Below are 15,986 nucleotides of genomic sequence, written 5' to 3' on the forward strand. Positions count from 1 at the left end.
GGCTGCCACGTGAGCAGGCAGGCCATGGTGACCCGGGGCTGGCAGAGGACCAGACTCATTCAGATCCTAACACGGAAAGCTAGGTCAACTAGGAATCAGTAAACGACCAGGAAGCCCTGGGGTGAAGCTGGAGCCCACCACAAACCCTCACTTTACCAGTAAGAGGAGAGGCAATGCATCCACAACTAAAGCAGAAATATTTTTGAGAGGAGATTATGCAAAGACTTTCCCTGATGCCTAATGTGAGCTGAAATGATTGAAATTCATTCCTCACCTTCTGGATGGACGTTCATCAGAGTAACATTCTTATTGTATCTCCTTTTGTTTTTAAACCATACGATGTCTGGAGACAGTTTAGACAGCTGATCTTCCCACCAGCTTAAAGATATTGATGGCAGCAATCCCTGTAACTTCACTAAAGCCAGACGAACTGTTCTCTACCAACACTCTGGTGTTGAAGTGACACATTTCAACACCCATAAGAGCTCACATTAAAGTAAAATGTAAAATACACAGTCCCTCTCCTTTTAAAACGGTTTCAAATGTTTGATGACTCATCCTCCACTCGGGTGTTTACAACTGTACTCAAATATTCTGTTTCACTGTGAAATACGTAACAGCACAGAAGCTAAAGACGCTCCAACTTACATTTCACTTTGGCTTTTCCACTACACACTGCTGATTCAGTCATTGACCACCCAAAGTTGCACTCATCTTAAACCAAGCTGTCAGAGCAGTTAAAAGGCTCAGAAAGGGTCAACGCTGGTCCATTGTTTAGCAAAAGGATTTGAAACAGCTGCTGTTGTGGGACCATTTGTAGGTGAGTCACCCCCATTCCACAATGTGAAAGAAGCCATAAATCAAACTGTCACACTAAAACCAAGCCTATCCATCTCAGCAAGCAACGTGCTGCGATAATGCCTTTACCACTGTCTGGTAGCTTAGGGAGGTGGAGACAGACAGTGACAGTCATTGACCCAGACGATAAGTCCTCAGGCTTCAGAGGTCCACCATAGTGTCCCATCTCCAGGAGGACTGGTAGCGTACCGTTTAAGCCCAAACCGTTATTAAGCCATGAGACATTGATGTCTCAGTGCTTTTGAATACGTATAAAATAAGTGCGAGGCTAATGATTAACCATTAAAACATTTTTTAAAGATGTAATAATCTACATGTGTAGATATCATGCTTGCCCCGTCGCCTCATGTTAACAGACAGGGCACCAAAGAGACGAGGCGCTAGCCTGATTCCCTGTGAATTGAATAAATAATACTTTTAGTAAGAGATACGCCCCCTCACATAATCACAGAATCAATGGTGCCATTACACCAGCCCTGAATGGCTGGCGGTCAGGACATCTGTGTCCGGGCCCTCCCACCAGTGGATGAGTGCGGGCACAAGAGGCCTTGTGTTCCACTATGAGTTTACTTGACTCACCAAACACTGTTTACTGTGCGGTAAAATCATCTGACCCTGATCTTAAAAAATTGCTTCAGTCCTTACTGGCCATGCGTGTATTTCGTGCAGAAGAGAAGCAGCTCCTCTGTGGTCGCCTGCAGCCTGTCCCATGCTCCAACACAGTGAAAATTTGAACTTAAATATAATTAAAGATAAGTTAAGATAAGATATAGTATTACATATCCCTCTGCAATAGGATTTACAATAAATACAAATACAGCACCACTGATGTAACATTTTCATATACATACATCACCGCAAAATGATGCACAATAATTATATTATGTATGACAAAAAGCAAGGCCCTTAGCATTCATTACTAAATATGCACAATGAGCCTCAGACCACAAAGAGAGGCAGTTGGAGGGGTGGGGGCTTTGCCGTCTGTCTGAACACAAAGGTCAGGCTAACGGTTAGCATTAGTTCTGGTCAAAAGGTGAAAGGTCTTAAACAGTCAGGCGTGAGGGTGCCCGCTGTTTTCTCAAGGGAGTCTCCGTTTGCAATGGAGGCTTAACGCCTCACTATGTTTGTTGGGAAGAGGGGTAGGGGGGGTTGTTCCAAAGAGGATGCTCTCTTTGAAAGCTGCACCAGTTTGACGGATCAGGTCATTTAGCTCGATAATCTGTGCAGCACAAATCACAAAATGAAACAGTTTATTTTTAAAACAAGAACAAATGCTGCTGTGAACGCAATCCCAAAGCACATCTTTGAAGACACTTAATTTTGAGTGGTATGAATCTGTCGTGGGAAAATAATATTTTCGTCTGTGAAGAAAGGGGATGACAAGACAAAAGGACACGGGCTGTATTCAAGTTCACGACAGCGTGTGATTTGCACTGGACCACCAGCATGCCTCCAGCCTCTTGCACTCTGTTAACATCATCAAACCACAGAGCTGGGCTGCTCTGCCCGAGACCAAAAGCGTTTGCGGTCAGTAGCTCCAGTAGACGATTGCGTGATTGTACACTGCCAACTCCACAGTCAAGTGCAGCCATTTTGTGGTCCATTTGTTCAAGTAATTCTCTGAGAGCGCTATAAAAGGACAGGAAAGTACACCCGCACTGCATTAGCATCCAGTTGGTGATACTGTCATGAGGAACACTGTGCGTTTGAAAGCAGTGGTGATTCTAGGATTTCGGTTCTCATGCTGCAGCTACTGTAAAAGGACAAGTTATGACGAAGTGGTTAGTTTTGTCAACAGAAATGTTAAATGTGATTGTGCAGATGTATGTAACCGAGTGCAATTAAGTTCCTTTACCTTTCTGGCAAAACGACCAAAGTTAAGTGTTTTTTAACTTGTCAGTAAGCGTCACAATCAAGTCAAAAGTTGTGATCCTGAAATGAGATTACGAGACTCTTCAATGCTGCGTTAAGTGTTACCAAATAGTAGCGTGGTCAACAGTGTGGGTGAGGGCTGTTAACTGGAGTGTGACTTTGGCTGTGTAGGAAACCCAAAGAGACTTGAGTCTCACCGTTAAAACACCTCAGGGCAACACCTTTCAGGGTGAAAAGAGGCAGAAACAGGAACTGGAAATATTACCTGGTGGAGCCAAATCAAATGTAACTTAATAAGCTGAGTAGAAGAAACGTCAGATGGAATTCAAGACCCTTTGAGACATATTTAACAGTTCAGTTTATGGTGTCAAGTTTAATCATCAACTAGATCATTTTAAACTCCACTTTAATGGAGAGCATAAAGCCTTGAAGTTGATCATGAACATCAGGTCACAGGCATGCTAAGACCTAAAGACGGCCTGCCTATCCACAAGTATGAAGATATGATAAAAATGTGTCTGGCCTCCAGTAGCGTCACCGACAGAAAATTGTACCAAGACACCATCAAAGTGGGAAGATTAATAACACAAGGGAAAAGTCACACATTGAAGGAACATCCATATTCTCCAGAAATCTAGGTTACCAAGTAATGAAATGTGTATGTGGCCCAAGGCCAGATTTTGATTCCTATTACCTTTGCACACTCTACCTGATGCCAGCTAATGTGGGCTCTGTGCAGTGACACAGGCTGCTGAGCTCATTTCACTAAACATCCTTTATTTCTGGAGCAGCAAAAGTAATCTCACCTCGACCAAATAGGCCATGATTGAGGCATATTAAAGTTCCATCTTTGAGAATTTATTTTCATATAAAAAAATAAAAATCTTCAAATATCTCTTTATCTTAAATGTGGACGGGCAAAACGAGAGACCTCCTACATTTAGCTTAAAAATAAATGATCACATAACGCACCCTCTGACGTACCCTGACTCATTAGTGTCAGTCAACCAGGTTTGAAAGGGAAAGCCCACATCCTTGGCCTTTGCTCCTGTTATGACTCTCGCTCCAGCCCCATGCTGTCTCATTCACAGCATTGTTCAACAGCTAAACAAAACACTTCCCTTTCCCGTGCTCACGCCTCCCTGGCGGACTCGCTCCCTCACTAGAACACACCGAGACTACATGTTGGGAAAAATGTCAAGCACAAGTACACTGTGCGTGTGTGACCAACTTCATGCTACAGCGGCAAGTACACAATGCAAAAAAAAAAAAAAAATGAATGATGGTGTGGTATGAATTAGTATTTATAGGTATCCAAAACTGGGCAATGTTGCCTAAATGGAGATCTATTCTAAATTGCACTTCCTCTGGAAAGCCATTACTACATTTCCCCAACCTCTCACTCTCAGCCTTCCTCCAGCCCAGTGAATGCTCAGGATGCCAATTATGTCATTCATTTGAGAGGCCAGCAGTCTACAGCTGACACTCCCCTTCCTCTCCGCTCCCTCGAGGAGACGCTAACGATCTGGAGTCAGGGGTATGGAGTGGAACGTAGTCGCTACACAGGGGAGGAGGAGGGTCGGTCTCGAGAGGGGTGAGAAGCTAAGGACGAAATGTTCATCTGGAGGCATCTACGGTGGAATGGAGAAGAAGGGAGGGAGGAATGTGAGGAGGGTGGAGAGAGGTGTCTATTTAGTGTCACAAATCTGTGGAATGCAGACAGTCGAGGGGCGAGAAACGGAGAGAAAGAAAGGGGAGAAGTTAATTTGGACCAGGGAACTTTGATGGTGATGACATTCTGGCAACAGTGGAAACACTGAGGGAGGAGTAGCAGGGATGATGGAAAGAGATGAGAGGAGGGATAAAAGCAGACCAGAATATAGATAGGATAGGTGTACATATGGGTTATTCAGCATTTGTCACATTTAAATCAGGGAAATCTCCAAGGTTGGATGTCTCAAAACCTCAAAGTCATTTGTACGTATCTTGTCGGATCACATTTACCATCCCATGTGTTATTTTTATGCCCTCATATCTCGAGCCATCTCGTCCATCAAGATGTATTTATGGACACCTTTTGTCAGCCTTAAATACATTATTCGATAAACGTTACTATATTATAATAAAAATGACCAGAGATGGAGGAGGTGAACACAGGTAATAAGCTAAACAAAAGTTTTTAGGTGGAGGCAAGTTGCCACATAACGAACAGATGGTGAGTTTTGATGGTAGGAAACCAAAGAAGAAAGGTGACGTGAAGCAGAGAGGAAAAGGATGGAGGGAGGGATAAAGAAATAAAAGAATTAAGTTGGAGGAAATAAGCCGGAGGGACTCAAGCTCATCTAAAGACTGAGTCACAAAGTAAATGAAATATGCATACGGGAAGCTGACACTGGATTTAGAGACCGTCAGGCGTAACATCATACCACAGGAAAGTAATTCCCATATGACTCATTAGGTACACTGACGGTGTGGCAACATGGGAGGTGTTTCAGCAGAGTGTTTCAGTCACTATCAGCTCGGCCTATTGCATGCTGGATCAATTACTTTAATCAGTAAACAAATACAGAACAAAAATGGTGAACACGAGCTAGCAAAGTCATACTGATTGAATAATCACTTCATCTAAGCATCTGAGAATCAGTGCGTAAAAGCATTTTGGGCTCTTCATCAGAATTAACAACAAAGATAAGGCACCGTCTTTCTTTTTAAGTGCGTGACTACAGTGAGTGCTTATTAACAGTCTATGTTTGCCCAACCAGCCCTTAGAAGCTAGGGGAATGAGAGATGACGGGGGCGGAGGCAGATGACGACCATGATTACCAAGAGGAAAATGGTATTCAGAAGTTGTGGTGGGGAAGTGGAGATCAAGAGAGCACTAAGAAGAGGAAAAGAGAGCAATAAAAGAGGAGAGCTGCAGCAATGGCAGAGAGAATAGGGACAAATAAAAAGAGAACGAGAAGGCTGAGAAATATGTCGGGAACAATAAAGAGGCGATGGAGAGGAGAGGGGGTGATGGAGAGAGGCGGAGATGAAGCACTGGGTAATAAATCATGTTAGTTATCTCTGCATCCCACAGCTACTGTGGTGCAAACCTGAGGACAAACAGGGGACAGTCTGCGTGTTGAACAACTGGCTTCTACTTTAGACTCCACAAAAGCATACACACACACACTTAATATGCTCATAAACATATTTTGACGAGACTGTAAAAATACATCAAAATAAATCTCCATCAGTGTATTTTGGTCCCTGCCAACAACAACAGAAAGTTCACCATTAATAATCTATTGTTCAGTATTCTGTAAGACAGTTCAAGATGACTTACTGTCAAGATTTGTTGGAGCTTGTTCAAGTTCCTCAAACTGTGAAATTGTTCCGTATCATTTACCGCCAACATTGCAAGTTTCAATAGGCTCATCCTCTTTGTTATTTTTAAAGCTTTGGCCTTTCCACCATGTTTTAACCCACACATCCATGTTGTCCACAGTCCACGTGTTTCAGGACTCTGCTTCAGACTCAAAACACACAGATGCCGTAGAGTTGTTCCGATACAGACACCAGAATCAGAAATGCCTCCAATACGGCAGAGAATGCTGGATCGGGTATCTGCGAGTACACAAGTCGATGCACCATTAAGATATCACAGTATCATAAAATGTATCAACTAATTTACACTACATAGGAACAACAACACCTGACACTCGCTATGCGATCCGTTAGCATGATGTGCTCGTTAGTGGTGCAACGGATCATAAAACTCATTGTACGGATCGTATCAGAGTCACCAATCGTGACTTTTTTTGCCACAGATACTAATTGCCGATCATTGATGATCCGTATTAGCAGATACAGTTCCCTTTGTTGTATGATTATAGCAGCGTTTAATGATGCATCATAAGCTGCTTAGAGGTAGTGTAAACCGGTCATAATTCATCTCCAATATATATTTATGTTCCTGTGACATCTCCTTCAAACAAATAGATATATTCAAGTTTATCATGCGTGCATGATCATTGTCCTCGACAATGGCCCGTTACACCACTAGTGGCGAGACACTTGAATATCAACACAGCGTTTTATGTTTTCACTGCAATAAAAAGTAGATATTAGAGAGAATTGTGACTAGTTTGAACTTCACCGGTATCGGGTTGCTACTCGGTATCAGCCAATACACAAGTTTGGGTATCGGACTATAGTGAAAAGAAACTGAATTGGTAGCAGTCTGCTGCTGTCTCAAACAGATGTGCCATATAGACACCGTCTGCTGTTGTAAATGGTAAATGGAATTATGCATAGCGCTTTTCTAGTCTTCCGACCACTCAAAGCACTTGTGTTGTACACATGGGCATATGACGGCATATGAAAGCCCATATGTACAACATGGCCAAGCCACTGGGGAAGTGAAATGTCATTAGAACATGTCTCCGTCTTACAGTAAATGCCAGTTGTACCCAATATCTCTATTTATGCTGTTTTTCTATTCACTATCCTGTTGGCAGAGGAACAGATCGCGAGGAGAAGTTTGATGGTGGAATCTATGGCTTTGTGTTGTCTGAGGGTGGAGAGTGGTGATGTGTAGCACATAGAGACGTCTATAACAAGACAGCAATAACCTGACAGTGACCAAATTTAGTTTATATGAACTGAAATAATCCAGAAATCACTCGGATTGGCTGTTCATCTTAAGCAAAATCAGTGCATGAGAAGAAAAATGGAAGTGAAGAAGGCACGCAAACGACTAAAGTCGAGAGGGCACACACCATGGATGTATAAGAGAACTGGATACAGAGCTGGAAGCGGCTCCCCGTTCATTCCTGTGAAAGTTGCTCAGTGGCCCATAACAGTCTGGTCATATGGTTTCTCTTTTCTGTATGATGAATACAGACTACCGCCACCAGCTGGTATGGAGAGTTATTTCCTCTCACGTAGGCGCAGAACGTACATGCTAGTTGGACGTTGGCCGTGGCCTTTGCTTTGCGTTTTTGTCCAGACACGGGCGATGTGAGGCAACGCTGCTAGTTCTTTCATTGGTCGGTTTGGCGTGTTTGGGTCTTTATTCACATTTTCATGAAACAGATCAGCCCCTAAGTACAGCTGTATTGAGAAATAGGTGGGAGATCCTGCCCTTATTGTGATTATGTGAAGAGTGGAGGCGGATGGTGTGGCACACCGGCCCCGTCCTAGCAACTTGATCCTCATCTCCACTGCATCCCTCCCATCCTCCGACTGTCTCTCTCCCACACTGACACTGAAAACAGACTCGGAGAGGGGGATGCAATTTGAGTGGCAGTAAATGTCAGCCTGTGTGTGTGTGTGTGTGTGTGTGTGTGTACAGTAGACATGCTGAGTGGTCTACCAGACACACACACACGGTGGTGGTCAGTCTGACTGCAGAAACAGTAGCAGGAGAACAGTGAGGGGGAGGAAAGTGTGTCTAACCTGGCTTCCTGATTCTTTTGGATAAAAAAAAAAAAAAAAAGAAAAAAAAGCCTTTTGTTCCTTCAAAAAAGGCAAAAACTAGTTAAGTTCATTTTATTTAGTTTCATTCATTATAATAGCATTCCATTTAGTTTTTATTTTAAATTAGTAAACAATTTTGGCGTTTCCTATAGTTTCACTTTTCATTCCTCTACTGAAGTTAAAGGCAACATAGTACTTTACTCTTGCCCACATAAATGCATTACCATGCTTCAGTTGTTCAAGATTTGTCAAAGATGTCTGATCCATAAATATTAAAAACACATAATAACAAAATACATGAGCATTTTTATTGATTTAGTATAATGGTCTCTGTTGATTTGGTATTAAATTGTATAACTATCAACACGGCATGATACTCTTTGCTCAGGGTCCCTGGAATCCTCTCACAGACTCCCCAAACAAACACTGACAAATACTAAGTACTGCACTGTGGTGAGAGACCGCTACAGGAAGTGTGTGTGTGTCACAAGTTGAGAACAGATAAAGAAAAGAAAAAAATACACCAAACTGGAGCCACACCGGCGGAGTCGTCTGTCAGCTGTCTGGACTAGATCCGGGGGTGAGTGAGGGAGAGGAAGGACGAGAGAGAAATGACAGAGAGATGAGGGACATCCTGTTCAAGAAAGAAAAGAGCAAAAGACTGAAGAGAAAAGTACAGGATACAGAGTCAGAGACACATGACGAGACACTGCAGTGGGGTCGAGAGTTCAGCCAGTGAAAGGAAGAGGGCCAGGCAGGACGCAGTTAAGTGAAAGTGAAAAATGATTAATTATTAATTGTTCTAAATGTTCCAAATTAAATTTTTACGACTCGAGTTTTTGCCTCTCTTCATAATTCTGAGAGGCTGTGAGAGATATAATGCTCTTGGCCTATGAAAAGAAAAAAAGGTGATATTTCTTCTCCATATTCTGCAGGAAAATCCTTCTGAAGCAATTGGAAAGTTTAATGTATTCTGCATATTGAAGACCACCACCTTTCCACTCACAGGCTGTTAGGCAACAGCGAGGTGTTCAGTCTTTCCATTTTCCTTCTCAGAAGTACGCTGAAGTTCAAAAGTAATTTGAAAAGCAGATAAAAAAAAGTGCTGACTGAAAACATCCAAAGTCCAAAGAAGTTGTACTGTACAATGCTATCTAGAGAAAAGCCATATCCATAGGCTATGTTGTGATGTAGTAAATAAGAAACCAATACATAATAATCCCTGTGTGTTGCGTGGTGAAATGCAGGTCATGAGTGGAGAACAGTAAAGCTGAGTTATGAGACTGGCAGCGCCCTGCGAGATTTCATTACTGAGTCACAGGATCTCCTCGCATGCCAAATTCTTCCTAAAACACAGCGCTGTGTCGAGATACACAGACGGTTGCCTGAAAATGCTACGCCAGCTGGAATTTGTTTTTGTTTTTTTAAACTGCTAATGTTTCAAAACAAATCATTATGGGCTGATCAGATATCAAGTTACATCCATCTTGAGTTAATAGAGGGTTGACCAGCTGCACACAGCTGACACATCTCCAGAGCAACGCTCCCGTATGTCTGCAACGCTGTGGTCGTGTTAAAATGTGCTAAACCTAGTCGGAAAATCCACAAGTCAACTAAAAACTAAATGTATCAATGAAACAAAAAGGGTAGAATTCAACCCACCAGAGACCCGGGGGTTCCCCCCCACCTGCATGAAATATGAGCACTAAGGAGAAACTGAGACGACCACAAACTGTGCGGAGTTCTGTGCTCCCTTTTAACCCGCATTATGGAATTACATCCCCGTAAATCAGTATCAGCAATGCCAAAATCCAAAACAAAAACGCACACCAAGAGCTTCGTTTCATAGGGCAGTTTGAAGATGAACAGGGTAAGGAGAGTAAAATATGTGTTTGTTGTGTACACAACCTTCTCTTAAACAACTCATCAGACCGTAGATGTAAAGGGCAGTGGGTTTAGGTCATCTTACTGAGACTCTGGTGTTAACTCAACATTGTGATACTGACTTGTGTGTGCCACCATCACCGTATCCAGACAGCTGTAATGGGTCAATCAGCACTGCTGAACCACAGGTGATCTTAATTACTCTCTGCATTAATCAAGTATTACAGTCGGATGCTGGCTAAGAGAGTCTCACGACAAAAGGTGCCCTAACCATGAACAAACATAAGCATCGTCTCCATCTCACAGAGAGAATTTTTTTATGTTTCCACTACAAAGTAGGCCCAATGTGCAACATCATTTTGTGTGGTCTGCTGCATCTGAGAACCGTTAACCCCTGTATTTTCCTTTCAGATATACTGATAACAGAAAGCATAAATACAGCTGCAACAGCTGCATGACAAAGTGAATATAAATGCTTCCATATGATGAAAAGAGCCACATGAACACTGAATGAGTGTATAGAACCTGTGTAGTGTGTGTGTGCGTGCGTGCGGTCAATTGAAGTATATGCTAGTGATGCAGACTAAACAGAGCGGGAGGAAGTTTTGGTACGGAGCTCTGTACTAAACTACAAAATCTAACCACAACACAGTGACCCCAAATGCTGGAGGCAGGAACAAGCAGCCATTCAGACACACACAGATACAAAAGCATATTCTATAACACCCAATATTTACACTGGAGGATAACATAGCATTCACAGTCAGACGACTCAACGGAGTCATTCCATGTAAATGAAACGGTCATTAACTAGCCTTATTTCTCATGCATGTTTACACAGAGGCATGCATCCCAAAAACTAAGACCAGTTTAGATGCCCAGGACAACGGATTTAAGCACAGACTACCATCCCTCGGTGTTTTTAACATTTAAATGGAGCCTATTGCGATCTTCATATCTTCTTCCTTGTGCACTAGGGCTGCACAATATATTGTGTCAGCATCATCGCCCATGTGCGCATGCTTATAGTCACGTGTGATGTCAGCAAATTAAGGCAACGTTTTTGCTGCTTGATTCAAAAGCATAACACCCACAGTTTTCATTTTCCCATATTAGTGCACCGTTTCCCATTCATTACCAACAGTCCAGTAGACCCGACCATAAAGAGCCGCTGGGATGCGATCGCTGTGACAAAATCTGTCCACAGACAGACAGACAGCTGGTAAAGTACTCTTAACCACTTCTGTGTTAGTTACTGTAGGTGTCCACATTAGGACCACATGTTGGCATGATGACACACTGAAAACAATACCATGTAGTATATATTGCAAATCATGTTCAGTTGGGTTTTATTTGTCCAGTAACCTGGAGTACTGTCATTTGTTTGAGTGACAGTAAAGGTACTCTAACTTGGTGCAGTTTTGGAGATAAAAAGGTATTTAATAGCCAATGTTTTGTATATGAAAATACAATTGAATTTCAATTTTGCATGAAAGAAAAGTGCAATCGGTGCATCTCTAAAAATTAGAGACCATCTCGTGATGGGATCAAACCAGAAATAACGCCAAATCGGACCAGGGGCATAAAGTGAGTTGGCCAATGGCCCCTTTCCCACTTCCTACCCCATACTACCGGCGCCCATGATAAATGAGAAGAGTATGAACATGAGATGAGCTGATGGAAGGAGGGATGACAACAGAAGGGCCGACAGCAGCAGCCCCATTTGGGCAGCCCTCTTGCCTTGGCTGATCAAATGTAAAATGTTTGAGCTGAATAGCATAAACACGCACACTCTCCAAGTTGAAAACATCTATTCCCTCACACATGTCTAAAGACGAGCAGTAACACATTGTGCTACACTGCTTGTTCAGAAATCAACAAGGAGTCAAGTTAAAGAGGAAGTGTCTGTTTCTAGAAAGAGCAAAAGCCAGAGGTAAGTAGTATGGAAATTAGCATGTCGGCTTGAACATGTCATACTTTAGTGCAATGATTTTCCCTCCATATTTCTCAATGTATGGCGAATAGCAGTAGGCTGGATAAACCTGAGGAAAAGCTCAGTATTTTAGAGGCTATTTCTGCAGGAATAAGGAATTCTGAGCAGTGCCTATTAATTGCCTCATAGTTGGGTCTAACTGAACTTTCTGCCGGACTCGGGGCATTGCTTGTTCCTAAATTAAGCTGGTGCCAGGGACACATAAAACAAGAGAGCAACACCTCACAGTATGAGTCACGGCCATTGTGCGCGGATGAATCATAATCCCCAACTCTGGTCCACATTTCAACTGTCAAAACCCTAATAAATTACACCAGCAGCACACGCATAGTCCAAGTCCCGTCACTACCAGCAGGTCACAAAGTGTTGATTATATGTGACGATATAGCTTTCATTAAAATCATACAGGGAGGCCAGCAAGGCTGGCAAGCAGAAATAATATGACCAACTTAATCCATTCGAGGGGAGGATGAAGAAGTGAGTCAGAGACGAGCAGTGAGACCGATTTTAAATACAAAGGAATATGTATAACATAATAATTGTATTGCATTTCCTCTCAGGTCAGGCTGTTTTACTTGATCAATTGAGATTTTCTCTCATCATACATTTTTTAAAATTTAATGTGAACAAAGTTTATCCATAGTGAACAATTGTTCCTAAACTCCGTGTGGGGAAACTCTCACCATCACCGTGGTCCACTCTATATGCATCATTCAATCCTTATATTCTAGGAAGCCGACAGGCCGAATTTAGCTCAACATCGCATGCTGACAGTACATCAGCCGTGTACACGAGTATCTGTGTGCATGTGCGCGTGAAATTGTGTGTTTGTCTTCTGTTTTGGGAACGCACAACATTACGCTGACACAGATAACTGTACCTGGTCCCTGATAACTTCCCTGAAATGCACTCTGCCCCAACCCTGGGCCGGGGACGGAGGCTCGATCTGTATCCTGATCACCAGCTTACTGGCCTCGTGACCAGCTTCCCAAAATGTTAAAATAAGGGAGAAATACACACACACAGCATGAGAGAAGATGAGAAATGTAAATGTGGGCTTCCTTGCTTTCCTGTGTGTCCCGCACTCAACAGGAAGAATTCTGAGATGAATCTTCCAGTCGTTCGCTGCTCGCCAACTGGAGGCTTGTGCAGCCAAGAGGCCATATTTGAAACGGGGTGAGAGATGGATTCGTCCCCTTGTACGCCTCATGTCATTCACTTTGAGAAACTCCAGATTCCATCCAGTGAAGGCAAGCAAGAGAAAACACCCCGTTTCTGCTTGAATTCAGTAAATCATACACCAACTCTCACTGCACAGGAGACAGAGGGGGAACTATGGTCCATGGACCAATGGTCAGTTCCCTGCAGTGTTAGGAATAACAGCTCTCAAAATTCAACATTGCTTGCTTTTACTAGCTTGGCAGCAAGCTCTGTGGGGACACGACGACACACCGCCTACAAGCAGACTCAAGCTCGGATGTTTTTTTTATTAATTTAAGCATTAAAGAGCAGCTGTCTCAGATAAATGTTCCAGACACAAGGAGGAGCTCCAAAAAAAAAGGCCTTTGTGAGAAGTTAGAGGGTGGCATGACTAAACTGGGGATAAATTCGTTCAGAATCCTGCCGTGCGCGTGTGAGACCACCCTACGCAAGTTCTAATCCACTGCCTTGACGAGAGGGGATCCCACTGAGGGTGGCAAACTAAAACAGCGGCACACTTTAAATTCAGCTGACTCATATCTAGGAAAGGCTTCACTTTAGTGGAGGAGATATTTCAAATCATAGTGAAAAACACAGCAAGATAAAAAAAAAAAAAAAAAAAAAAAAAAAGGACTGGCGCTGAGCTTCAGTAGTACCAATAATTCAGTATTTTATTTTTGTAAAAAAATAAAAGTCCACCTTTTTTTTATTGAATTCGATTTAAAATAAAACATGTATATCATATCTATCTGTCTGTGCATTGTTTTTATTCTTAATGCTGCGGGCTTGCTGACTATAACACCTCTTGCTCTTCAAATAAACTGTTCCACAAGCACAAACCCCAACAAACACAATTATGAAGCACAACAATAGTTAAATCTCTTAACTTCCTTAGATCCAAGCTTTTGGTTTAGCGAATTCTAATTCTCTCTGACAAAAAAAAAAAAAAATGCAAACTATAAAAGAGACCGCAGAGCAGACGGAGTAAATTGGGCTTCAGCTGGAATGCAATGTTCGGTGATAGAGATAGATATATAGATATATAGATAGATAGATAGATAGATAGATAGATAGATAGATATATCTCAAGTGTGGCCACAACTAAACATATATGAACAGTTAAAATGAATGCAAAAGTCTAAACGTAGACTTAGCATCCCTGATCATCACTGTGTGAGCAGCAGTTGGTCATTCACAGCCATATGAACCCGAATATGTCTCTCTCTCTCCCCCCCCACCACACACACACACACACACACACACACACACACACACACACACACACTTTCCCTTTCTCTTTTGCAAAGGACAGACAGAGGATGTGTCTATAATCGGGAAAGACTCACATTTCCTCTCTGAGGTTTCACATTCCTGGGATTCCGTCTGAAGACCACTGCAGCCCATTTAAAACCATTCCCCATATGGAGGGAGGAAAAAAAAAAAAAAAGAGACCCTGGGCAGGCAAGCGGGGTAGGTTTCTGAGCTGCTGCTTCAATCTATTCATGCAAGTTTAAACACAAAATGCCACCTCGCTCCTGTAAGATCACAGCTTCCCACAGCTTCAGCATGTGTCTCGTTACAAAATGCATATACTGCAAATAATGTGTGTACCACATAGTACAGTATAGCAGTATCTCTCTTATATGGTATTACGCTATTCCCTTTTAAGGAGCACGTTGTCTAAATACATACACGCTATTGGGAATGGGATGAGAGATAAGATGTCGGCTTTTTTTTTTTTTAAACATTGTAATTTGTCACTGAAGCCAGAGTATGAAGCAACACACGGATAGACTACAGGGATAGATTGACTTTATCACAGACTTACTGATATTTAGCTTATTTCATCTAAGCTAACTTTTGAGAGAAACCCATGAGCAAAGATGCCAAGTAGCGTCAACGTTAGCCAGCTAGGTTAATGCAACATAATGAGCGTTGTTGTCACAGCTAATGTTTGCTAACGAGCTCATTGACTGTCAAGGCTGCTTAGTAGGTAAACGAAAGTTACATTCTGGTAAAAAAAAAAAAAGTATTTAGATGCGATTAAAAAGATAAACATAGAGATATAATACGAGATGGTCGTTTTTATATCACACGAGACACAGTGGTACAGTGGTACCATCAGCAGATGTTAGCCTGGTTGGCTAGCATGCTAACGTCTCGCGAGGAGGGGGTTTACGTTTGCTTACCTGTCAACCGCAGCTTCACTGGGCCATTCCTCCTAACTCCTTGGCTAGACATTCCCCTTAGTGTTCCAGCTTGATGAAAATTCACAAAAAGCGTCTAGTTCATGTGTCAGCGTGTGGGTTTTGAAAAGGTATCTCCCAAAACAGTCCCTCTGCTAGCTCGGGGTAGCTTGTAGTATCACCATAACAATTCACACTGACCGTGTATGCAAGATAATGGTATCATCGTCTCTGGAATGTCATTCTTACGTGAGCCTCTTTTTCATTAAGAAAAATGGCAAATAACTAATCCTAAATACGTCCACTAATGCTGTTCACGCCGCGAGCCAAAGGTACGAATCAACTGGACGGGTTGCCCTCCATCCAGACAGACGTCTGCTCAGACTGAAGTTAGTCGTGATGATGGTGAAGACTGAGCTACTGCACAACAAGGGAGACAAAGGGAGCACATCCGGTCCAACCTTTCAAAATAAAAGCACGCTCAAATTTATGTACAATATTTTCTTAGTACTAACGACGATAGATGT

The 15,986-nt window shown here is 42.5% G+C and overlaps 1 protein-coding gene across 1 annotated transcript in view; it reads right to left on the minus strand.

Annotated features, from left to right (window-relative positions):
* LOC142948344 (E3 ubiquitin-protein ligase SMURF2-like) overlaps positions 1-15,863 on the minus strand; it is a 50,350-nt gene extending 34,487 nt beyond the window's left edge. Inside the window, exon 1 of the mRNA XM_076090320.1 lies at positions 15,463-15,863. Within this exon, the coding sequence (XP_075946435.1) occupies positions 15,463-15,514 (52 nt within the window). The 5' untranslated portion in view covers positions 15,515-15,863. The remainder of the gene's footprint in view (positions 1-15,462) is intronic.
* Positions 15,864-15,986: the final 123 nt, after the last annotated feature.

Source organism: Anarhichas minor, unplaced genomic scaffold, assembly GCF_050575085.1.
Source record: "Anarhichas minor isolate MPS153535 unplaced genomic scaffold, ASM5057508v1 ptg000012l, whole genome shotgun sequence".
Classification (NCBI taxonomy): Eukaryota; Metazoa; Chordata; class Actinopteri; order Perciformes; family Anarhichadidae; genus Anarhichas; species Anarhichas minor.